The sequence below is a fragment of the Dromiciops gliroides genome, chromosome 1 (assembly GCF_019393635.1).
Source record: "Dromiciops gliroides isolate mDroGli1 chromosome 1, mDroGli1.pri, whole genome shotgun sequence".
In the NCBI taxonomy this organism is placed as follows: Eukaryota; Metazoa; Chordata; class Mammalia; order Microbiotheria; family Microbiotheriidae; genus Dromiciops; species Dromiciops gliroides.
Genome location: NC_057861.1, coordinates 673,039,373 through 673,064,999, shown reverse-complemented (window position 1 = coordinate 673,064,999; position 25,627 = coordinate 673,039,373). Strand labels below are relative to the sequence as shown.

The 25,627-nt window shown below is 37.2% G+C and overlaps 1 protein-coding gene across 1 annotated transcript in view; it reads left to right on the top strand.

The window, feature by feature from the left end:
- PRKAR2A (protein kinase cAMP-dependent type II regulatory subunit alpha) overlaps nucleotides 1–25,120 on the top strand; it is a 117,698-nt gene extending 92,578 nt beyond the window's left edge. The window contains exons 9-11 of the mRNA XM_043964100.1: nucleotides 9,766–9,831; nucleotides 18,953–19,085; nucleotides 20,884–25,120. Of these exons, the coding sequence (XP_043820035.1) occupies nucleotides 9,766–9,831; nucleotides 18,953–19,085; nucleotides 20,884–21,017 (333 nt within the window). The 3' untranslated portion in view covers nucleotides 21,018–25,120. The remainder of the gene's footprint in view (nucleotides 1–9,765; nucleotides 9,832–18,952; nucleotides 19,086–20,883) is intronic.
- Nucleotides 25,121–25,627: the final 507 nt, after the last annotated feature.

The following is a 25,627-nucleotide window of genomic DNA, read 5'->3' as shown; positions in this document are numbered from 1 at the left end:
AGTTTTCTCACAAGACAGCATTTGGACTAGACCTATAATTGAATAGAAAGGAAACTAAGCTAGCTCCAGAATTGAGTCACAAGGTAGAGTCAGTATAGTTCATTCAATTCCCACAGCTAACCACTTGCTGTCCTAATTTCCTCAGTTGCCTCAATTTCCCCCTTTTTATTTCATGGGGGAAATGGGCAGCCCACAGCTCCCTAGATCAGTTATCTGTTTGCCAAATCTTTAAGGTTTTTCATATATTCATAATCAGAATTACATAAGGCATGTTACAGATCAGACTACTTAGAGTCCTCACAGTGGACTAATTTTGAGAAAGGAGATTTACATGTCACCAAGGAAACCAAGAAAACTTAAACAATACCATGAAACAAAAGACCAGAGCAACTAACATGAACTTTCCTTGTATTTTAATAACCCCTTCCTAATGTCTATTTAATCAGCACATTTTGATTCCCAGATGTCTCACGTAGTAGTCTGGTCCCTTAATATCTTTTCTTGGACATTCTGGAAAAGGTTTCATTCTCAGGGTAACTGTGAAGAGGGGTGGGCTCTGCTTCTCTGGTTCCGAATTACTTGACAAAGTTCCTAGATAATTCTGCTAGTAACAAGACTTAATACAATCTAGAACAATCTGTTAAATTTTGTTCTCCAATCCTGAAACTTCAGAGAATTTCTTTTTTTTAATGTATGTTTCTATCTTTACCAAAACCCTGTACCTGATATAAGAATCTTTTAAAAAATAAAATAAAATCACGAGGGCCTAATTTGTAATCCTCTCCTGTATTTTAAAAAGGGGAAATAATTTCACTTTCTTTAAAATATCAATACATTATATTCAAAATCCTTGATCTAATTTTGAGAGCTTATTATTAAAACCTGTTCTAATAATCAAATAATCAAAGCCTGGATTTCCATACTGGATACATTTGGTAGTCAACCATATACACATGTATATAGTTCTTATTCTCTCTCTCCCTCTCTTTTTTTGGGCGGGGCAGTGAGGGTTAAGTGACCTGCCCAGGGTCACACAGCTAGTAAGTGTCAAGTGTCTGAGGCCAGATTTGAACTCAGGTCCTCCTGACTCTAGGGCTGGTGCTTTATCCACTGTGCCACCTAGGTGCTCTGTATATAGTTCTTGGAGAAAATATTCTAATCCTGTTGCTTTTTCAAAATTTAGTATTCTATTTAATTAGAGATCTTTTACATAATATCTTTGTCTTATTACTTTGTCCAATTTCTCCTCTTAGAGGATATCATTCCTATATTATAATTTGAACACAAATACAGATTAAAATTAAAAGATTTTTCATACTTGCACCTTACTATAGTAACACAGAGAGATATTCCAGTACCAGTCTATTAATTAATTAATAAATTTAATATAGTCCTTACAAAACTTCTACTGCTCACTTGCCCTGATTAATGAAATCTGCCATGAAAGGAAAAGGAAGGACCTAGTTATAACAGTGTCAAGATTCATTCTCTCAGGGGCACAGACTGACTTGACATATAGCACAACAAGGGAGAAACTTCTTTAGCTCTGTTTTAGTCTAGGCATGAATCAGATCCGACAGCCAGTCATATCATTACAGGGTACCTAAGCAAGGCTCAGTACTATCCAGGTGGGGAAATGTCCTGTTCAGAAAAGGAAATAACACAATAGGGAAACTGAGTCAACCTCTTATCCTGCCTTAGTCCTACTTTAGGTTATACCAAGGTCATTCCTTCAACTTTTCCCAGAGAGAGACATCTACCTCTAACAGTTCTCAGACTGTAGCACATCCCATTTTCTGCTATTGGTTTTATGACAATTCAGACAACCATCCCTATAATCAAAACTCAAAACAATAGAAAATTATAGTCCCAAGAATTTTTTGTTTGTTTGTTTTGGAGGGCAATGAGGGTTAAGTGACTTACCCAGGGTCACACAGCTAGTAAGTGTCAAGTGTCTGAGGCGGGATTTGAACTCAGGTCCTCCTGAATCCAGGGTCAGTGCTTTATCCACTGAGCCACCTAGCTGCCCCCGTCCCAAGAATTTTTACCTCAAATAGCAAAATTTCACTAACTACAACTCAGGATTTGAAAACTATTAATTTTTCATGTTTCCCTAATTATTACATTTCATTTATCCTTTACTTTTGCTTTTTTTTTTTTTTTTTTAGTGAGGCAATTGGGGTTAAGTGACTTGCCCAGGGTCACACAGCTAGTAAGTGTTAAGTGTCTGAGGCCGGATTTGAACTCAGGTACTCCTGACTCCAGGGCCGGTGCTCTATCCACTGCGCCACCTAGCTGCCCCTTATCCTTTACTTTTAAATTAAAACTAACTACATTCTGTGGTATCAAACATACAGAAAATACCTGATAGTTGACTCATTGAAGTTATATCTTTGAAACCACCCAATATATATTTTTTTTTAGTGAGGCAATTGGGGTTAAGTGACTTGCCCAGGGTCACACAGCTAGTGTTAAGTGTCTGAGGCCGGATTTGAACTCAGGTACTCCTGACTCCAAGGCCGGTGCTCTATCTACTGCGCCACCTAGCTGCCCCACCCTATACATTTTCATAATTTTAATAAGTGATAGCCAAATATTTTCAAAGGAAAACTCACTATTATAGTAAAACTTATTGTTATTATGTTTTAAAACAAAATATACCACATTAAATATTTAACAGTTTCTAAATATCTCTTTTTAATCACATTCTTTTAAAAGCTCAATTCATAATCTAACTGCATCAATATTTTTTAAAGTTATCTAACAGTATTTCTGATATAACAATTTCCCAAATTTCACAATATGAGAAAACATTTTAGAAAGCCAATAAGAACATACACAATGGGGCAGCTAGGTGGTGCAGTGGATAGAGCACTGACTCTGGATTCAGGAGGACCTGAGTTCAAATCCAGCCTCAGACACTTAACACTTACTAGCTGTGTGACCCTGGGCAAGTCACTTAACCCCAATTGCCCAGCAAAAAAAAAAAAAAAAAGAACATATACAATACTGTATATTTAGAGTGTAAAACAAAACTTATCACCAGATGACATGAGTTCAGCTAAATGCATTTCCAAATTATTTCACATAGAAAATCATTAATCTTATTGCCTTTGGCATTTTATGCTAATCACATTTCAAAGCTAGTATGGAGTCATCAAGTATAGAACAATTGCATCCAATTAAAGAATTAATAATAAGATCTGCTTCTCTTTTAATTTTTTATAGTATCTTTATATTTTATATGTATGACTTTATATTTATATATTTGTATTACATAGTTTATAGTTTCTTTAATGTTTTTTTGGGGGTTTTTTTAGTGAGGCAATTGGGGTTAAGTGACTTGCCCAGGGTCACACAGCTAGTAAGTGTTAAGTATCTGAGGCTGGATTTGAACTCAGGTACTCCTGACTCCAGGGCCGGTGCTCTATCCACTGCGCCATCTAGCTGCCCCTAGTTTCTTTAATGTTAAGGTCACATATCCATTTACACTGTATTATGGAATGTGGCATAAGGTATTAGTACTATCTTGCATTCATATTTTGTATTAAATGAGTTTTATAGTTTTATTATATTGTGCAAAATAGGGATATTCTTGAGTAATCATACAACCAACTTTCAAATGAACTTCTGGAGTATAGTTTATTCATAAGTCAGTGGCAGGGCAGCTAGGTGGCACAGTGGAAAAAGCACTGGCCCTGGATTCAGAAGGACTTGAATTCAAATCCGGCCTCAGACACTTGATACTTGCTTTGTGACCCTGGGCAAGTCACTTAACCCTCATTTTTCTGAAGGAAAAAGAAAAAAAAAAACCATAAGTCAGTGGCTATGTGTATTTTTATTTTGCCATTTTGGATTCTAGAATAATTTTTTTATTTAATTTGATGCTTTGCTTTTTGTAATTTAGGATTATATTCAAATGATATAATAAAATGATTTATTTATATTTACATATCATGTTATGTTTACAAAGGTACTTTCTCACATGTTTTCTCATTTGATCCTCAAAACAGTTCTATGAAGTAGGCAAGACAAATGATAGTGTCCCCATTTTGCAGATGAAGAAACTATAGTAAGATATCAAGTAATTAATAGAGAGGTCTTCTGACTGCAAGTCCAGTTATCTTTGTACTTACTATATCAGTATCTTTAAATGTATATACTTTATCTATTCTTCAAAATATTTACTTTTAGTATTTTTAGCTATCTGGATACTTAAATACTTCAGTGATGTGTTATTTCATTGTTACAGTTATTCTTTCCACCAGCATAAATCTCAAATCTTCTTCGACTTAGTAGAAGGTGTGTAAGAATTGCTATGGCCAAAAAAAAATTACTTTATGAACAATTGGGTCTTCAATATCTCAGACTAAATTAATTTATCTTGGCCCAACATATGTCCAGTCTATTACCAGGCCTGCACTATGCACCTTAATAGGTAACTAAAATACATAGAAGACATACAGAAGCAATCAAGTCATTTATCTAAAAACGTTTTGTGTGCCATAAAGCATTGTATAAGCCGCATTTTTAGCAAGTTTTTAGCTCTTTTTTTCTCTTGTTCATAAGATAAACTAGAGGGAGTAACAGTTATACCAAAAAAACAAGAAATGCAAGAACTAATAGAAACTTAGGCTGATCTTAAACTCTTCCTTTTACTCTCAAATTGCTTCAAACTTTATAGATCATCTTTCTGTGAAGTATTATACTTAAGCACTTATACATATTTGACACCCATAGTTTAGCACTTGATTATAAACGCTCACCTTCTTTCTCTCCTTTCTTTGTGCTAGTCTCCCATCCCTAAGCTAACTACAAGTGTACTGCAGGACAACAGCTACATGCCTCGTATCTCCCATCAATCAGCCATAGTAGACAGGAAAGAGTAAGAGGGAATAGTGATATAGAGAAATAAGAAAAAAGATTACCCAGTGTCTATTCATTTCAAGTGGATTATCCACTCAGCTCTATAAATGAATGGGGAGCTAAGGCCAAGACTACAAAGGTTTACTACAAAGGTACTCAAGTTTAGAACCAGTAAGAATTTTAGTTAGGGAGCAGAGTCCCTATTAGGAACAAAATAGGGGCTGCTTACTCAAAAATATTGCTACTTGTTTTTGGTTAAGTGAGCAATTTATTCCTTCAACTTTTTTTTTTCCCCCAGGGCAGTGGGGGTTAAGTGACTTGCCCAGGGTCACCCAGCTAGTAAGTGTCAAGTGTCTGAGGCCAGATTTGAACTCAGGTCCTCCTGAATCCAGGGCTTTATTCACTGTGCCACCTAGCTGCCCCATTTCTTCAACTTTTTAAGTGTCACATATTGTAAAATGGGTCATGTGAACATTCCTTCTTCTTCTGGAAATTCCATTATCAAAATGAACATGAGATCACTTGTTCCACTGACTTAGTCTGGCCTTTCTGTATTCCATGCTCCCCTCATTTCATCCATTAGTGAATAAATAAAATTCACAGATAATTCCCCAACCCTTTAACAACTAATTTTAAAAAATTGATTTGAGTTTCATCTTTCCCTTATTATTTTTATGTGGCAAAAGTGGTAAATAGTTTTTAAAAGTAAGACAGGAAGTTTGATGTAATAGAATAAGTAATTTAATTGGAGTGAGGAAAGACTTGCCTTCTTATCCAGCATATGCTGGGCTGTATAACCATATGTCAATCACCAAATTTCTGGTAGCCCCATTTTCTTTATCTGTTGTAAACTGTCTTTACATGTAATTGGGAAAAAATAAAATACTGTTGAGTGGGGGGAAAGAGAAAAAAGATACAAATTCATTAGCTTAGTTAAAAAAAAACAACTGCATTCCTCTAGTTCAAAAAAGAAAGATTACAGGGGCAGCTAGGTGGTGCAGTGGATAGAGCACCGGCCCTGGAGTCAGGAGGACCTGAGTTCAAATCCGGCCTCAGACACTTGACACTTACTAGTTGTGTGACCCTGAGCAAGTCACTTAAATCCAATTGCCTCACAAAAACAAACAAACAAATAATATATACACATGTATATATGTGTATGTTCATGTAAATAATAATCTTAGCTAGCATTTATATAGAACTTTAAGGTTTGCGAAGTGCTTTATGTGTTATCTCATTTGATGTATAGACATGAAATGTATAGATCAATAATTTCATTGATGTAGGGAATTCCCAATGAGTAAATTCCCTTTATCAACATAGACCTGGATTTGCTCTTCAACACAGGCATACATTTCTAATTGATGCCACCAAACTTCCAATGGGGTCCATGACACTAAGAAAAGTTAAAAGCCCCAATATAATACTTCCCATGCATCTTGGAATTCTTCATTGTTCTTTACATGCAGTGATATTCCATTTCATTTGTGTACAACTCTTTTAGCCATTCCTCAATCAACCATCATCATCTTTGTTTCTAATTCTTAACTACCACAAAAGAGTATTTTGACTGTTTGACTTTACCTTCTTGGACATATATATGCTTAGGAGTGGGATCTTTGTAAAATAGGTGGACATTTTGTCAGACAGACATTCAGTCATTAAGCATTTATTAAGTACAACTGTGTCTCAGTCATTTTGCTAAGTGCCAGGCATACAACCAAAGACAGAAACATACCCTGTCCTCAAGAAGTGTGCAGTGTAATGGAGTAGACATGTAAATAGTGAGGTACATAAAAATATATTCAGAGTGGATAGAAGGCAATCTGAAAAAGAAAGTCATGAATAGCAAAGGGGACTAGTTACAGACACTAGCACTTGCAGTAGAAAGTTTGATTTGATCTGAGTCCTGAAAAAAACCAAGGAAACCTAAGAAATGGAAGTGAAAGGATAGAGCATTTCAGGCACAGGGAACAACCAGTGCAAAGCTACAGAAATGAAAGTTGAACTGTCATATTCAAGGAGCTACAAGTAGCCTGTATAGCTGAATTATATAGTACATGGAAGATAATCAAGTGTAAAAAGCAGAGTAGGAAGGTGTCAGGTTATTAAGAACTTTAAATGCCAGGGAAAGGAGCTTATATTTAATTCTGAGGTAGTAGGGAGCCACTGGAGCTCATTCCAGAGAGGAAGAGTATTAGTAACATGGTCAGACTTAAGCTTTAGAAAAATTATTTTAGCAGCTAGCAGAGGATAGAGTGGTATGGAAGACTATGAGACCAATTCAACTACGGTAACAGTTCAGGAAAGAGATGAACTGGAGTGGTGGCTGTGTGAGTATGAAAGATGTTGTAAAGGTAAAGTAATAAGATCTGGCAGCAGATGAGATTTCTTAGCATAATTCTGAAATTGTTTTCTGGAATGGTTAATCAATTTATGGCTCCATCAACGTGGAACAGTTGTCTTTATGTAGCCTCTCCATCATTGACTGTATGCCTATCTTTGCCATTTTCTTGAATGAGATGAAGCCTCAGATTTTGTTTTGATTTATGTTCGTCTTATTATTTCAAAAAGTTTAGAACTTTAAAGGAAATGATGAAGACTGTAGGAATGAAGAATGAATATTAGTTCCAGACCTCAAATCATATTAAAAAGCCATATTCATCAAAACTATTTGGTAATGAGAGGTCATAGAGGAACCTACTTCTCCCACATAAACCCAGGCATTCTAAAAAGGGGACCAGAGAGAGCAGTTATACAGTAAACCAAACTCCTCCATTCCTATCTAGAAATTAACAGAAAAATCTCCACTAGCCAACCAGGTTCTGGAAGAGAAGTCTCACTAGAGAAACCTGTACAAGTTCTGATAAAAAAGACCCGAAGCCATGGGGAGAGGGGTCACACCAGGAAAGCCAGCTTGCACTTTAGTAAATTGGTATGGAGCCACTACGAAGAAGTAAATTCTCCAGGAAGATCCTAGAAGCCAACAGGATGTTTGGTAATCAGGGCCAAAAGCCAGCAGGACCATGACTTTGGCCTGTTGGGACAGAAGTAACAGAACCAGACCCTAAACGTCACTACACAGAAAGACAATGTCTGACTGCATTCCTAGGATCCATAGCAGGAGACAGTTCCAACTCAGTTGCAGGATATATGCCAGGAGGGGACTTTACAAAAGGCTCAAGACCAGTGTGATCTCCAAAATCCAACTGGGTTTTGTCAGGATCACAGCAGGAGAAGAAACCAAGTCCCATTTTGAACTTATGCTAGGAAGAAATGGAAGTGGATTGAATCCAACACTCACATTTGACCACCAATAGAAGAAGGCAGAAACCAGGGATTGAAGTATAGGGTGGGAACCCATTATTAGCCATCCCATCCAAAACAGTAGTAGGTTTTAGCCTACAGAAAAGACAGGACAAAACAGGGCCAGTGGAGGTGGTAGGGATGGGGGAGAGAGGGACAGGACCCTTGTACAAAGTCCTAATCCAGGCACTGAACCCAAAAGTAAGAGTAATAAGCAAAAGGAAATGCCAAAAGCCATGAAAAAAAGTTTTGATTAAGAGAAGTCCAAGAGATAAACCCAGAACATAGTCACTCCATAAAAACTATAAGCAGTGCCTTGGGAAAAATGTCTTGTGTACAAGAATTAGGGTAGCTAAAAGAAATGAAGCTAAAAAATCAAAATGGCAAATGAGAGTAAACAGTTAAAAATTATGACAAACAGTAGAAGTAGAAGAAAATTTGACAGAAGAGAATCAAAAAATTACAACACTGAAAGAGCATGTGAATTCTATGAAAATTATAACAACTGACCTTGGGGTTGTAATGCCTGGAGTTATTCTCAGGTCCATAGGTCTGCCAGAACAACACTATGAAATAAGTAGGAGTTGGGAAGAAAGTTAAGGCCTGCTATGTGCTACAGGCACTGTGCTTAGTGTTTTTTGCAAATATCATCTCATTTGATCCTCACAACAACCTTCCAGGTTTGGTGCTGTTATTATCCCCATTTTACAGTTGAGGAGATGGGCTAATAGAGATTAAGTGACTTTCCAGGGTCAGCCATAAATCAAACTAGTTAATTCTTGAGTGTGGATCCAGTACTAGAGAGGATAAGCTAGATTTCCATTGGTTAAAAATAGAATGTCAGTTCCGCTGGCAAAATGGAAAGGGCAGAGCATGATAGGGAATGTATAGGAGTAGGGGCAAGGGAAGTAGGGAAAGAGTTTTTACCCAGGCAGCCTTCAACTCTGAATTATAGGGATTTAAAGAAAAGGGAAGAGGAAGCTTGCTAACTGTAGGGCTTGTCTTTTTCTTAGTCTTCCCAATAACCTAACTCAGCTCTTCTCTAAGCCTACTCACTCCAATGACTGGAGCACTCAGATATCTAGGCTCTTCATGGTTCTCTCCTGACTCCAGTTCTAGCACCATTTATGTTTCATTATACTTCCCCTTTTATCCAATATCCCCTAAGTAAACATGTGACCACAAAAGACAGTATTTTTTGTACCATACGTTAAGAATGTCTTTTTATTACATCAGTGCCTATATTATTATAATATGCCATTGTTAAATGAATTGGGGGTGGGGGGAAGGTGGATAATGCTTTGTGTACAATGACAACAGGAATGTGTTTGGACAGATGTGTGTGTTAAATGTCCAACATTAGGAGACTGAGTGCTGCTGAGGGGGCTTGACTAGCTTATGTCATTCAGGCATAGCTTGGTTGATACCCTCAGGTACAAAGAACTTCTCTTTTAGGAATCATAGCTCATTAGCCCATAAAAAATGTTGTCAATAGGAGGTGGAGAAAATTGCAAAGGATACAATAAATTAGGATGTGACTATATACTATTAATAACAGACATGATTCTCTCCTTTTTCTTCCCCATATTGTAGGGTGAGAAAGCAGAGAGCTTTTATATTGTGGAGTCTGGAGAAGTGAAAATAATGATTAAAAGCAAGGTAAGTTACATATAAGCTCATGCCATTTTACTGGAATTTTAAATAATGGTATAGATGAAGTATAAAGTTAGCAATCCACATAATTTCGATTATGCACTGTTTTCTTTTGTTTTTTTAAATTTTAATTTATTTTATTCTGAACTTAAGAAATAAAGCAAGCATTTCCATAACATAGTGGAATAGAAAAACAGGACTGCACCTGAAATTGCTGATCCATTATAAACAACTTGCTATTCCTTTCAAAAATATACAACAGTTACCATGTAACTTTATTCCCCCCCCCCCAACTCCAAGATGATTACCATTAGATACAAATATATGTGTTTGTATATGCATTGTTTTCCAGAATTGTCGATTTTATTACGAGGTATGAAAATGACATTGTTTCAATGATCTTATTTTCACTATGCATATTTTGGTTACTGATATCTAAATATTATTTCCCTTTATTGAATTGAAAGGAAGTCTCCAACTGAAAAATTTAGGCTTTGGATTTTTAAATGTATCTGAATACTTAGAGATGGGCAAAGAGTACATCCAGACAATTAAATGTGTTAAGTATTACTGTATTCTAATCATTGACATACATATAAAGTTCCAAGGCAGAGAATCTCATCAAAATACACAAGTCTTTATAACAGCTATTTCTTTTTTTCTTTTCTTTCTTTCTTTCTTTCTTTCTTTCTTTTTTTTTTTTTTGCAGGGCAATGAGGGTTAAGTGACTTGCCCAGGGTCACACAGCTAGTAAGTGTCAAGTGTCTGAGGTCAGATTTGAACTCAGGTCCACCTAGCTGCCCCAGTTTAACAGCTATTTCAATAGATAGAGCTTTTAATAGTGTTTACTTGTTCATTTCATGTTGCATATTTTCGTTTTAAATCGTTCTTCAGGCATTTTTTCTTCACATTTTAAAAATTCTGAATTAAACACCACATAAAATGAACATTTTCATATACATAGAACAGAAAAAAGAAGACTGAACATAAAACTACAAATCTGTATTATGTATGCTTGTTTTTAAAATATATAATCAATTCATCATATGTTAGCTATATTTTTATGTACTTCCATCACAGCCAAACTGGCCTTTGTTGTGGGAAAACCCTACAGCACATACAAAATTTAGAGTACAGCCTAGTGAAAGTTTTATTGATAGTACAGGGCATGGCAGGGAGAGGAAAATGGCTGTCAGTTAAGTGAGTACTCTCTTAAAGCCATTTTCAGCTTTACTTCCAGAAGAAGGAAAAAGCAAGGACATTTATGGCTATTAAGTACAAGGGAGCAATGTTTCAAGTTTGTGTTTGTAAACACCATCTGTCTTAGTTGGGCACTGTGAAAAAGACATTGGTATTGGTGAGAATATATTATGAAAATCTTAACAAGAGACCTGGTCAGAAGTAAAACCCAAACACAAGGAAGTAGACACACCCGCTCAGTTTACACCAAAAGAGAGGTTGGTTTAAAGATTAAATCACTCAAGTCAAAAGAGGGAAAATAAAGGGCCATTCTTTCTTGTCCTTCTTGCTTTTCCTAACAAGACTTGCCCCCCTCGTCTAAAAGCTTGTTCATTGTCTTACTCCCCCAGAAGGCCTTCCTTCTTCACCTCCACCTCTTTGTATTTTGGGTTTTTGTTAAGACTCAGCTCAGGGATCACCTTTTTCATAAGACTACTGTAGGTTTCCCTGGTTGAAACTTCTTACCAAGATCTCCCACTCCCTGCTTTGTATGTGTTTTGCGTGTTCTTGTACATATGCATAGTCTCCTTAGATATAACATAAACTCCTTGAGAGCATGAACTGTTCTGTTTTAATTTTTGTATTCCTAGTGCTTAGCAAAGTGCCTGGCATGCTTATTTATTTATTGATTAATTAATTAGAAAAGCTAGTCCTATTCTGTCATTTAGTGTTTTCTCTGATTCCTATCCCTTTTGACAGTCACTCCATAAAATATTTGAGAATATACTGTTCACTTGGTATTAAAGAATAAAGGAAAGCTCTCTAGGATTCTTAGGAATCGGTAATCACATTAACATTTACCTCATCTTACATATTCTTTACTTCCAAAATAATTATACATCATGTCAGATTGATCAAGTTTGATTGGGTAATGAGCTGTTCTAGGGGGGGAAAAAGTAATGTTCTGCATAATTGAAAGTTTAACTCTTTGAGTGCTAACACTTCATTTGAGCCATTTTTTATGGAAATCTCTCTAGAATTACCATATTTCCCTACCATCTTAAATACCATGTATAGAGCATAATTTATTTCTTAATTAATAACTCAAGTCATCATTGTTTACATAAAGTTTTGATACAGTTATGTCCTCAGGAACTATTGAGGTATGTAGGATTATTCATTCCTACACACTGAAGAGTCACCAGACTACTAAGCATTTATGGTTCTTGTCTCCTTTTTATAGTTTTAATGTCTTTTTTTTTCACTAGCAACTCCACATGTTCAGGGGGATATGAGTAGCATAGTGGGAAAGTGTGGTGAATTTAGCATTAGAAAACCTAGGTTTGGTCTCTACCCCTCACACTTGCTAACTTGTTATGTGACTTCTCTGAACCCTCCAAGTTTCTTCATCTGTATAATAACATTTGCACTCTCTATACTCTCTACTTCTTGTGAAGAAAGGGCTTTCTAATGGTAAGGTGGTAAAGAGATGTTAGTTGCAACTGTTATTACTGCTGTTCGTAAACCAGCCCCTAGCTGTCCTCAAGCCTTTTAATTTGCTGTTTCTGACCCACTATGATAGGAGAAACCAGCAAGCACAGTCTTGCTAGAATTGTATCATAAAATAAGAACACATAAACTTCAAGTTAGAGCTTTGTTGAACTCTCCTTTAAGTAAAATTATGAGGATGCTTTATTTCATGGACTTTGGGTTGCTCAGTGCCTAGCATAACATCCAGCACATAGTAGGAGATTAAAAAAATACTTGTTGAGGGGGTAGCTAGGTGGCACAGTAGATAAAGCACCGGCCCTGGATTCAGGAGGACCTGAGTTTAAATCCAGCCTCAGACACTTGACACTGTGTGACCCTGGGCAAGTCACTTAACCCTCATTGCTGCCCCCCCCCAAGTTGATTCATTGTTTGTTCAAAGGCCTTTTTTTTTTTTTTTTGGTGGAGCAGTGAGGGTTAAGTGACTTTCCCAGAGTCACACAGCTAGTAAGTGTCAAGTGTCTGAGGCCGGATATGAACTCAGGTACTCCTGAATCCAGGGCTGGTGCTTTATCCACTGTGCCACCTAGCTGCCCCGGGCCTTTTTTATTTTATGACTTAGAAAGTTGGAATGGTGAGATAAATGGTATATGCAAAGTGTTAACTGTATATAATGCCCTACATTCATGTGGTATTTAATGTTTTCCAGAATTCTTTCACATACATTATTTCATTTAATTCTCACAGCAGCCCTGTGATATAGGTACATTGAACAGATAAAGAAACACACAAAAAGAACAGAGAGCTAGAAATGAAAAGGAATAGCAGTGATATGTGTGTGATATATTCCCCTCTCTACTGTTGAAGGTACTGCTTGTCAGTTAATAATTCACACAGATTGAGGTCAGCTCAGTTTCATTCTATCAACACTGTCCTCATAACAAACTCCACCACAAAAAAGATCCTTTGTAGTTTGTCATAATGAGATATCATTTGTAGTAATCATTCAGACCTTTTGTGAGAACTGTTGCCATACACTGTTCATAGAAGTAACAGTCACTTTAAAAGTTTAATAAATATGCAGAGAAAATCTATACAATCATACCAACAAGGTAGATTTGTTACCATGACTTAGTACCAGATCAGAAAGTTCTCCAACTATTATGCCAGAGGAACTGGTAGCTAGTTGGAATCTCAGTTTAAAACTATTGTTTATCTTATCAGAAGTTTTGGTTAACAGTCATTCATTTATTCATTCATTCAGTATTTACTGAATGCCAACTATTTATATATACACGTGTGTGCATACGTGCAAGACCCTGTGCTAAATCATTTGGGGTGCACATAACCCTGAAAAAAATTCCAATGCCACTCTCTTTATTTTTTTTTTTTTAGTGAGGCAATTGGGGTTAAGTGACTCGCCCAGGGTCACACAGCTAGTAAGTGTTAAGTGTCTGAGGCCGGATTTGAACCCAGGTACTCCTGACTCCAGGGCCAGTGCTCTATCCACTGCGCCACCTAGCTGCCCCCAATGCCACTCTCAAGGAGCTCTTAGTCTACAGATTAAAAGATTTTTCATACTTGCACTTTACTATAGTAACACAGAGAGATATTCCAGTACCAGTCTATTTATTAATAAATTTACAAAACTTCTACTGCTCACTTGCCCTGATTATTGAAATCTGCCATGAAAGGAAAAGGAAGGACCTAGTTATAACAGTGTCAAGATTCATTCTCTCAGGGGCACAGACTGACTTGACATATAGCACAACAAGGGAGAAACTTCTTTAGCTCTGTTTTAGTCTAGGCATGAATCAGATCCGACAGCCAGTCATATCATTACAGGGTACCTAAGCAAGGCTCAGTACTATCCAGGTGGGGAAATGTCCTGTTCAGAAAAGGAAATAACACAATAGGGAAACTGAGTCAACCTCTTATCCTGCCTTAGTCCTACTTTAGGTTATACCAAGGTCATTCCTTCAACTTTTCCCAGAGAGAGACATCTACTTCTAACAGTTCTCAGACTGTAGCACATCCCATTTTCTGCTATTGGTTTTATGACAATTCAGACAACCATCCCTATAATCAAAACTCAAAACAATAGAAAATTATAGTCCCAAGAATTTTTACCTCAAATAGCAAAATTTCACTAACTACAACTTAGAGAAAGTGGTAACCCAAAAACCTAGAGAGAAGAAAATATCAAGGAGTTGAATGATAGTATTAAATGCTTCAGAGAGCTCAAGAAGAATGATGTATTAAGAAAAAAAAACACATTGGGGGCAGCTAGGTGGCGCAGTGGATAAAGCACCAGCCTTGGATTCAGGAGGACCTGAGTTTAAATCCAGCCTCAGACACTTGACACTTAAGTAGCTGTGTGACCCTGGGCAAGTCACTTAACCCTCCTTGCCCTGCCCCCAAAAAAAAGAAAAAAGAAAAAAACCACATTGAGTTCGGAGAGAGACTCTAACAGTATATTAAAAAGACTACAAAATATAACCATTTTTTATTTATGCCCAAAATGCAAGGTTGATTCATTACTAAAAAACTCTAAACATAGTCCATGTTAATAACAAAGCAATAAAAATAGCATAATTTTATCAACAGATGCAGGGGGGGACAAAGCACATTACCTTTTATGTTAAAAACTCTTTAAAATATCAGAAGAAACAAATATGACAGAATAAGGCAGAAACTTGCCTGAATTCTCCCAAATTCACTTCCACATAGCTATAAAATAATATCTAAAAACGAATTTTGGAGTGGCAGAACCCACAAACAATTTTCCAGCCCAAGATATCTTAGAAGGTAGCAAGAAAGGCCTATCTCACCCAGATAAAAGGAGAGAACAGCCCGGTGCACACAGTTTCTAGGCAAGCCAATAGGAAGCCCCGGGTCCCAGCATAGGTTAGCAACAGAGCAGGCCAGTGGCACAGAAGACCAGCTGTGAGGTTACCATCCCCCAGCATAGCAGACTAATGGCCAGGCCCGCTAGTCCCTAGCACAAGAAGCTTAGGAAAGTGCCCCCTGTATCCAGGAACTGAGCTCAACTTTAAAAAGCACAAAACAGGCTGGAAAAAATAAGGAAAAGAGAAGGGAAAAAAAGAACTTGACCATTAAAAGTTATTGTAATGGGGGCAGCTAGGTGGCGCAGTGGATAGAGCACTGGCCCTGGAGTCAGGAGTTACCTGAGTTCAAATCCAACCTCAGACACTTAACACTTACTAGCTGTGTGACACTGGGCAAGTCACTTAACCCCAATTGCCTCACTAAAAAAAAAGTTATTGTAATGACTGGGAAGATCAAAACAAACTCAGAGGAAGAGTACAGCAATGTCAAAATGCCTGCATACAGAGATAAAAATGCAAATTTGTTTCAAGTCTACAAAGAACTCCTGGAAGAGCTCAAAAAGGATTTTAAAAATCAGAGACGTAAAAGAAAAATTGGGAAAAGAAATTAGGGTGATTCAAGAGAATCATGAAAAAACTCAACAACTTGGTAAAGGAACTGGAAAACTATGTACAAAAATAACACTGGAAAAAATAAGCCCTTTAAAAGTAGAATTGGCCAAATGGAAAAGGGAGTACAAAAGCTGACTGAAGAAAATAATTCCTTAAAAATTAGAATTGGACAAGAAGTAGCTAATAAGACATCAAGAATCAAATCAAGCATGTACATATATAACCTATATAAGGTTGCTTTCTGTCTTGGGGAGGTGGGAGGGAATGGAGGGAGGTAGAGAATTTCGGAACTCAAAATCTTATAAAAACAAATGTTGAGGGGCAGCTAGGTGGCGCAGTGGATAGAGCACCGGCCCTGAAGTCAGGAGGACCTGAGTTCAAATCCAACCTCAGACAATTAACACTTACTAGCTGTGTGACTCTGGGCAAGTCACTTAACCCCGATTGCCTCACCAAAAAAACCCCAAAAAACCAAATGTTGAAAACTATCTTTGCATGTAACTGGAAAAAAATAAAATACTCTTAAGGCTGAAACAAAAGTAATATTAGCCAATGATGAAATGTAGAGCTGAAGTGATTTAAAACTACCTGAAAATGGGGCAGCTAGATGGCGCAGTGGTTAAAGCGCTGGTCCTGGATTCAGGAGTACCCAAGTTCAAATCCAGCCTCAGACACTTAACACTTACTAGCTGTGTGACCCTGGGCAAGTCACTTAACCCCCATTGCCCCGCAAAAACAAAAAAAAAACAAAAACAAAAAAACTACCTGAAAATTAAATGAGTACCTTTAATTCAAATGTTGGTATGTTGTCTCATTATAGTCATTAAATTGAAATTGTTGCTTCTTTAAAAAAAGAATCAATCAAGCAAAATCAAAAGAATGAAAAAATAGAAGAAATATGAACTACCTCATTGAAAAAATAACTTTCCTGGAAAATAGATTGAGGAGAGATAATGTAAGAATTATTGAACTACCTGAAAGCCATGATCAAAAAAAGAACACCACTATTATCTTATATAGTTCTAGAAGTGTATATTGTTAAAACAAGAAAAAGAAATTGAGGGAATAGGTTAAGGCAAAGAGGAAGCTAAATTAATACTTTTCACAGGATGAAATGGTTTACTTGGAGAACCCTAAGATTCAACTAAAAGTTACCAGTGATTTTTTTTTTTTTTGGGTGGGACAGTGAGGGTTAAGTGACTTGGCCAGAGTCACACACCTTGTATCGAGTGTCTGAGGCCGGTTTTAAACTCAGGTCCTCCTGAATCCAGGGCCAGTGCCTTATCCACTGTGCCACCTAGACCAATGATTCTTAATTGTCAAATCTAATGGCCTTTTTTTGAGCCTCAATCCTTCTTGACTTCTTCCTAGCCTTTGACAATGTCAGTCATCCTCTTTTCCTTGATACTCTCTTCTCTGTAGATTGTCATGACTCAACTCTCTCCTGATGAGGCCGGATTTGAACTCAGGTACTCCTGACTCCAGGGCCGGTGCTCTATCCACTGTGCTACCTAGCTGCCCCATAATGTATATATCTTAAAGAAACTAAAAGGGTCACGTACAATATTTTTGGTATAAGGAAACTTTGTGTTTATTGGGTTTTGTCAACTTCATTATAATAAAAATAATATGAGGGGGGATTTTGTGAAGGGTATTTGGGGGACTATGCATTAGTACCTAGGGGAATAAGGAAAGGTTTCATGTAGAAGTTTGTGATTGACCTGAGCTTTGAAGAAAACCAGAGATTCTAAGAGGCTGAGATGAGTAGTAGCATTCCATGTGCAGAGAACAATTTGTACAGTGGTACAGAAATAGGAGGTGGACTATCATGTGTAAAGAACAGCAAAAAGGCCTTTTTGGTTAAACTACAGAGTGTGAGTAGAGGGAAGTAATGCATAATATAGATGGAAAAGGTAGGTTGGAACCAAGTTGTAAAAGACTTTAAATGCCAAAAAGAGAAGTTTGTATTTGATCCTAGTGGTAAAAGGAGCCATTGGAGTTTGAGCAAGGAAGTGACACATGGTCAGACCTCTACTTTAGGAAAACCACTTTGTCAACTACATGGAGTATAGTTCAAAGGCAGAGAAAGACTGGAGGCAGGTTAAACAATTAAGAGGCTCTTACAGTAGTCCAGGTGAAAGGGCCAGGACTAGGGTGATAGTTGTGTGAATAAAGAGAGAAAGGTATGCATATGATATTATATTGTGAAGGTAGAATTGACAAGATTTATCAATTGAATGGTAAGGAGACAAGGATAACAGTTTGCAAACCTGTTGACAGAAATAGGAAAGTTCAGAAGAGGGGTGGGTTTTAGCAAATAAAAACAATACCAATAACAATTATAATGGGTTCTGTTTTGGAAATGTTTGGTTTAATATATCTGTAGGACAGCCACTTCATAATGTCTTTTAGGTGATTGTCTGATGTGCTTTGTGTACCCACAAGGGTACTTTATGGTAACTAACAGCATATGGTTGATTAATAACACAGCCCCGACTATGTTAAAAGTCCTGGCTTGACCCTGTGTAAGTGTTGCTTAAGGAAGTTAAATTCTTAACATAGACTGAGAAAGTCTCTTTGTGACCCTTTGTCAAGAAGAAGTCTTTATGAGTTAGCTAGGGTCAGTTTAACTTATTTTCTTGTATTTTTGCCCAAGCTTCAAATGGTTATCATTCACAAAGAGTATCCTACCTTTTAACCTACAAAAATTCACCCCAGAATACCTTTCCAGGAATGTTCTAATTGCTTTCAGTAGCTGAGAAGCTACCCAAAACAAACTTCTCAGGCTTCTGAGGATGATCTGATAAAAGTTCCTTTAAACCATAACATAATTGTTATTCTGTATAAATTATAATGTACAGTAGAAGTGTAATTTTCCATGTTAGAACTACTCAGTAATCACATTGAATACACTGTATATTATGAAAATGTTCATGTCCATAACTAAAATTTTCACAGCATATTCAACAGGGTAACTGAATGTTCTCTACCTACTTTAGACAAATAAGGACACAGAGGATGAAGTGGAAATCGCCCGGTGTCAAAAAGGACAGTATTTTGGAGAGCTTGCTCTTGTCACCAACAAACCCAGAGCAGCTTCTGCTTATGCAGTTGGAGATGTCAAATGCTTAGGTAAATCATTAGTTTTTTGTGTACTGTTTTTTTTTTTTCTTTTCTCAAAAACTTTTTTCCTCTCATCTGTCTGCTAACATCTAGGCCTAGATTTTTTTCTGAAAGCGAATCAGATCTTCACACAGATTTCAATATGGAAGGCTATCATTTTTGTTTTCATGGTCTCAGTCCTAAGAATTGTCATTGTATTGCTACTCAAATATGTTCATGTAGTCTTGGCAGATGAATCACAGTCTCCTTTAGATCCCCATTGTATCTAAATCAGTATCTAGCTTCCCCATTGATCCTAGAGTGATCTGAAGCCCTATGGGCACATGAATGCAGAACACACTACAGTGGAAAGGACCTGGGTTCAAATCCCACCCCTCCTGTTCAATAACTGCATATGGCTTTGGCAATATCACTTCTCCCTAGACTCCTTATCTGTACAGTGAATATTAGACTAAACAACCTCCAGGCCCTCTCCAACTCTAAACCTTACTATAGTGATTTCTGCTGTCTACATGATATTTAAGTTATATCATACTTATTTTTCCCCAAGTGCATAGGATTAGGAAAATTGTGTAAAATGTGGATTTGAAATCCATTTAGCAAACATTTTTAAGTTCCTACTACTTTTTTTTTGGTGAGGCAATTGGGGTTAAGTGACTTGCCCAGGGTTACACAGCTAGTAACTGTTAAGTGTCTGAGGCCAGATTTGAACTCAGGTACTCCTGAATCCAGGGCTGGTGCTCTATCCACTGTGCCACCTAGCTGCCCCCGTTCCTACTACATTTTAAGGCCATGTTATGCTTGGAAATAAGAATACAAAGATAAAAAACAGCATTGCCCCTGCCCTCAAAGAGATTATAGTGTAATAACCTATATCCGATTGCTTGCTGTTTGGGGGAGGGGAGTGAGAAAAATTTGAAATTCAAAATCTTACAAAAATGAATGTTGTAAACTGTCTTTACATGTAATTGGGAAAAAATAAAATACTGTTGAGTGGGGGAAAAGAGAAAAAAGATACAAATTCATTAGCTTAGTTAAAAAAAACAACTGCATTCCTCTAGTTCAAAAAAGAAAGATTACAGGGGCAGCTAAGTGGTGCAGTGGATAGAGCACCGGCCCTGGAGTCAGGAGTACCTGAGTTCAAATCCGGCCTCAGACACTTGACACTTATTAGCTGTGTGACCTTGGGCAGGTCACTTAACCCTCATTCCTCAACTTCTTTTTTTTTTTTTTAATTTTTAAGTGAGGCAATTGGGGTTAAGTGACTTGCCCAGGGTCACACAGCTAATAAGTGTCAAGTGTCTGAGGCCGGATTTGAACTCAGGTACTCCTGACTCCAGGGCCGGTGCTCTATCCACTGCGCCACCTAGCTGCCCCCATTGCCCAACTTCTTAAAAAATTTTTAAAAATAAAAATAAAGAAAGATTACAGTGTAATGAGACAGAGCATTATCGAAGAGGGATCTGACATTTTGTCTGTCTCTATGTATATGAATGTATGTGTGTATGGCATACACACACGCATGCACACATCTACATAATCCATGCATGCATACATACATAATAACAAAAAGTATAGTGTAATAGGAACAAAGGAGAGGCCCAGACAAATTGCTTTGATAAAATTTGTAAGATCATCTTCAGGAAATATTTCATGGAGGTGGTGCGGTACCTGATCTGAGCCTCAGATTTTAATTCCTAGAAATGAAGAATTGTGTTCCAGGGACTGAAATGTATAAGGAATGATTTGCAGACATGCCATTATTTTAATCATTTATCCATTTGTTTCTCTCATGTTTTAAATGCAGTTATGGATGTCCAGGCATTTGAGAGGCTGCTTGGACCCTGCATGGACATTATGAAGAGGAATATTTCCAATTATGAAGAGCAGCTGGTGAAAATGTTTGGTTCAAGCATGGACCTGAAAGATCCAGGAATTTAAGGCACAGCATCTCCCTTCTCCCCCGTGCCTTCTCAGTTTGACACAGAAACTCCTCCTGTCAACAACACAACACATAAGGAAAACAGACACTACAGAACAGTTCCTGCCATTGCTGCTGCTGCTGTCGTCTTGGGCATTTTAGAAAACATGTCTCAGCATATTTGGATGGGTAGAGGCTGAATCTATGCCTCCACTTTGCTACAGAAATTCCATTTATTAGACTTAATTTCGTAATGTTTCTAACCCATTTTTCACACCTTTGGTTCAGAATGGCATGTCTCCAGCAATTTAAGTGCCTGATAAAAGTCCAAAGTGTAAAATCCTCTTTTTTTCCCTCTTGCTGCTGCTACAGCTATTGGCTATTCTTTTTTTTTTTTTAAACAAGGCTGCAGAAACTGGTTCTGTCCCCATTTTCCCAGGGAAAAAAGATTTACAGCCTCTGATCTCTTACTTTGTTGTTACCTCTGAGAATGTCAAAATCTGCTCTGAATTGTAGCTTTTAGATTTGAAATTTAAAATTACCTGGGTATTTTTAACTCTTTAGCGCATTATGGTACTGTGATGTCTGTGCTATCTACTGAAAGCTACACATGTTACAGGTGATCTCAAGGCATTTGGAGAGTCTTTGAAGAGAGTACAATGCTGAAACATAGGTCATAGTCACAGGTCATTCATCAGTAAGTCTTTAAGGAGGAAGTAAGGAAGAGAAAAGGGACAATCTGAGAGTTTGTTATTTCAGCCCTCTGTGGATGACAGAGCCAATTAAAAAGAAAAGTTTCTCTGTGCAGTTAATGACCGAATTGTCATCCATTTAGAACAAAGGGTTGGAGGTGTCATAGCTTTTAACTTCCTAAAAAACTTCTCTATTAAGCTGCTGCCACCTTTTTCTTTCCAGTTGTCCACATCGGCAGGTGGCAGTAATACTGCTGAGAAGTTGATGTATTCCTTCTGCAAAGAGAGCCCTTTCTGTTGTTCAGAGATATCCTGTAGTTTTGCTGTTGAATGATCAGTTTTAAAAATCTTTTTAAAGAGGAAAGTTATTTTTTTGTAACTTAAAAGTAAAAAATATTTCTGGACTCAAGGGAGTTCCCTTTAATTGTATTTCTTTTGCAATGTTCTCTCACTCAACTAGACATTCCCAGATGTCAACTGTATTTGTTAAAGTTTTCAAAAAGTTGACAACATTTACTATTTCAAGGAATTTAAAAAAAAATACTTTGTAATTGGGGAGTTCAAAATGTCTGGTGTTCTAGTTTTCTTTTTTTGGGAGGTAATTTAGTTTGTGTTTGAAGAGAACACCTCTTTAACCTTTAATACATATCAAGTACAATTTTGAGTTCCCTTGACTGTTTGACATGCTTTGCAATAAGATTTTTTCCACCAGAGTGATTGAGAATCTCTCCTAAGGGGATCACAGAAGCAGCACACAATTTCATAAGGATTATTAAATTTATAGCAGGGTAATAGTAGAGGCTCTTCCCATTTTCCATTTTCTTTTGAGTTGTATGATTCACTGGGACCTGCCCAAGTGATTATGTACCTGGGGTTGTATAATTCTCATTGTGGATGATGATGCTAATAGAGCTGACCTAATCATTTACCTTTCATCACCAGGTGAGCCAGTGCTCTGTCATGGGCATATGGCCAGTATGGCTTACACCTGTGAAAAGCATGACAGCATGTACTTACCCCACACACACATACGACGACAAACTTTCAGCCAGCAGCAATCCTGATTCATTCATCTTAAGGTGTTTTTTGTTTGTTTCTTTGGGTTACATGAATTGGAAGCAGATTGAGTTGAATCTTTACTAAGGGCACTGTGTTAGCTCACAGCATGGTTTTCATAATTGTGATCTGATTTATGATTCATGCTGATAAAACAGGGATATAGCATTGTTCAAAACCATTTCATGTTTTGATGTTTTCCTGACTCCATTCTTTTCTGCAGTGTCTGTTTTGTATCAGATGAATCCAGAAAGCAACAGAAATGTCATTAATGTTTCCAAGGTTTTGCACCTTTTTTCTAATTTTTGGATCTTGAATTTTAAATGGCATGAACAACAATAGTTCTTTGCCACAGGTAGCTGGGTTATTTGGCTATTTAAATAAATGAACTTGGTCTTTTAAAAGTAATAGAGAAAAGGTGCTTTAAGAGACTAGATATATGTGTATTGTCAGAGCAGACCTAATGTTGATTTCCAAAATAAAAGCCAAAATGAGGTGCTGTTTGTTAACCATGCATCTATATCACTTAGACTGTCTAGCAAACTGCATGCTAGGGATAGATGTGGATTATGTCCAAAAAAAAAAGTTTTAAGCCTTTCATTCATAGTCTAAATCTGTTCTATAAAATCTCTTCCCAGTACCCCAGTCTTACTCACATAGTTGTGCTGTATGACTGTGGAACCCAACAGATTTCAGGCCTTTTTTGTTGGTCTCAGTTGTTCTAATTTAAAACAACATATGGCTCAGAAGACCAGATCTCTCTGTTTTTATGAACAATTGTGGGCCTGTAGTTGAGCTTCAAGAGTGAGTAAACAGGGATGTACATAAAAGAATGAAGGGGAAGAATAGCAGCCAAGCTGGATTTTTGAAAATGGGGGGTTCTGAGGATGTATCTTTTTGCAGCGGGGAAAAGTCAAGTTAAGCAAACCAAACAGTGTTGTTTTCTAAGTCACACTGGTACATGAAAATGACAGTGACACTGTGGTAGAACTCAGTGATATCTCCTGTGTTTGGTGAGGGCTGCAGGTAGCCAGTATGGAACAAAAGGAAGCTCCACCTTAGCTGGTTCTTGTTAGCCCTTTTATCTTCTACTCTCCCTTGGGAGAAGGCTGATTCAAGCAATTCTTTCCAGGCCTTGCCATTTCCTTTGCACTGAGGGGAGAAGGGGCTTGATTACTTGGAAATTTGGTTAGCAGTATTGATATACATCTTCTGAGCCCAATTTTATTCCAATGACTTTGACTCTTCTTTTAAGTCTCTGAAGGATGAATTTGTGTGGTTTTGTTTTCTGGATTGATGTTGCTCTGTGTTCTGTTTTTTAAAAAAAGGCAAAAACTAAAAACCCAACTGCTGTGGATCCTTGGAGATGATTGTGAAGAGAGCTCTGCATTTGAGCATGTTAATAAAAGAACCCAGCAGTAAAATGGGCAAGAGACAGTGTCCTTGAGACTAAAAGAAACAATTTGTCCTGCTGATGCTCTGCTTGTGATTTTTGTGAAGTCAGTGAGAAGAGCTTTTCTTGGTCGGCAGTGTCCTTGGCTTATGATATTTCTGTTTGATGTCCCAGCCCAGGCTTTTCATAATGTATTTAAAAAAAAATGAATCCTGTCTCTTTTTTTTTAAAAAGTGCATTCTGCCCTGAGAAAAAGGAAAAAGAAAAAAAAAACAACCTTTGAAGTGACATCCTTCATACTTTGTTTTCAGTTAGTTGATGTTGTCATTTTTGTTCTTAAATTGTATTTGTAACCAGCCTTGCCAAAATAGAAATTGTTTTGGTTTTTTTCACTCCACTTACCTATTGTTGTTCTTGCAGTTATTACTGCTTATGGTCTTCAGTCAAGTCAGTCATCTGTTGTACAGTCAGAGACCCTCCTGTTTGTTTTAATACCGTACAGGATTGTGTCTGTACTATAAAGATAGAAGAGGAAAATTTCACTAACCTCATGGGAGACTTCCTTAACTCCATTTAGCCTGATTCTGGCTAAAAATGGGTAACTAGGGTTTCTTCCTCCATTCACAGTAATAAAAAACAAAACAAAAAAAATCTAATTCAGCATAATTATGCTACCTCAAGGCTAGAAGTGCTTTAAGGGTATTTCACCTGAGTTCTAAACATGACATCAAAAGTGTCGCATTGGATTTGTGAGAATCCCCACCCAAAGTAATTTAAAGGAGGGACCCCTTATTTTGGCCCATTATAAAATAGTATTTGACTCTAAATAAGAAGAGTTGTTCTATAGTATTCAACATATAAATGACCATTTTTAAAGAGTCACCGTCTACCACAAACAAGCTTTGGGTTTTAAAAGGGAAAGAACTCACCGTCTCGGGTTTGCTTCATCTTTGATTAATAAATGCTGACATGTTGTGTCAAACTTGTGTTTGGTGTTTTGTTCTCTGGACCTCTTTTTCTTCACCTGTTAAACTACATTAGGGGTGCTTAACCTAGGGTCCATGAACTTTTAAATATATTTTGACAACTGCATTTCAGTATAATTGGTTTCCTCTATAGTACCATGTATTTTATATACATTTAGAAACATTGGAGAAGCCTTCACCAAATTTCCAAGGGTGTCCTTGACACCAAAAAGATCAAGACCCTAGATGATCTACATGGTGTTTTCCAGCCCCTTTAAAGTTATGAACCTTTTATTTCATTATGAATTCCTTGTAAGGTTCTATCCCCACAGAGGCTAGAACTCTTGGAAGGTAGGTAATTTACTCATTAAGGGGTGGGGAATGGGGGGACCACAGGGTAGTGCAAGAATGGCGTGGCTCTTAATTTCATCATCTTTGACCTCAACAATCTTTTGTTCAACAGAAAACATGGGTGATTTCATTAAGAAAGCCTCCATTCTCAACACCATCTTCATTGTGATGAC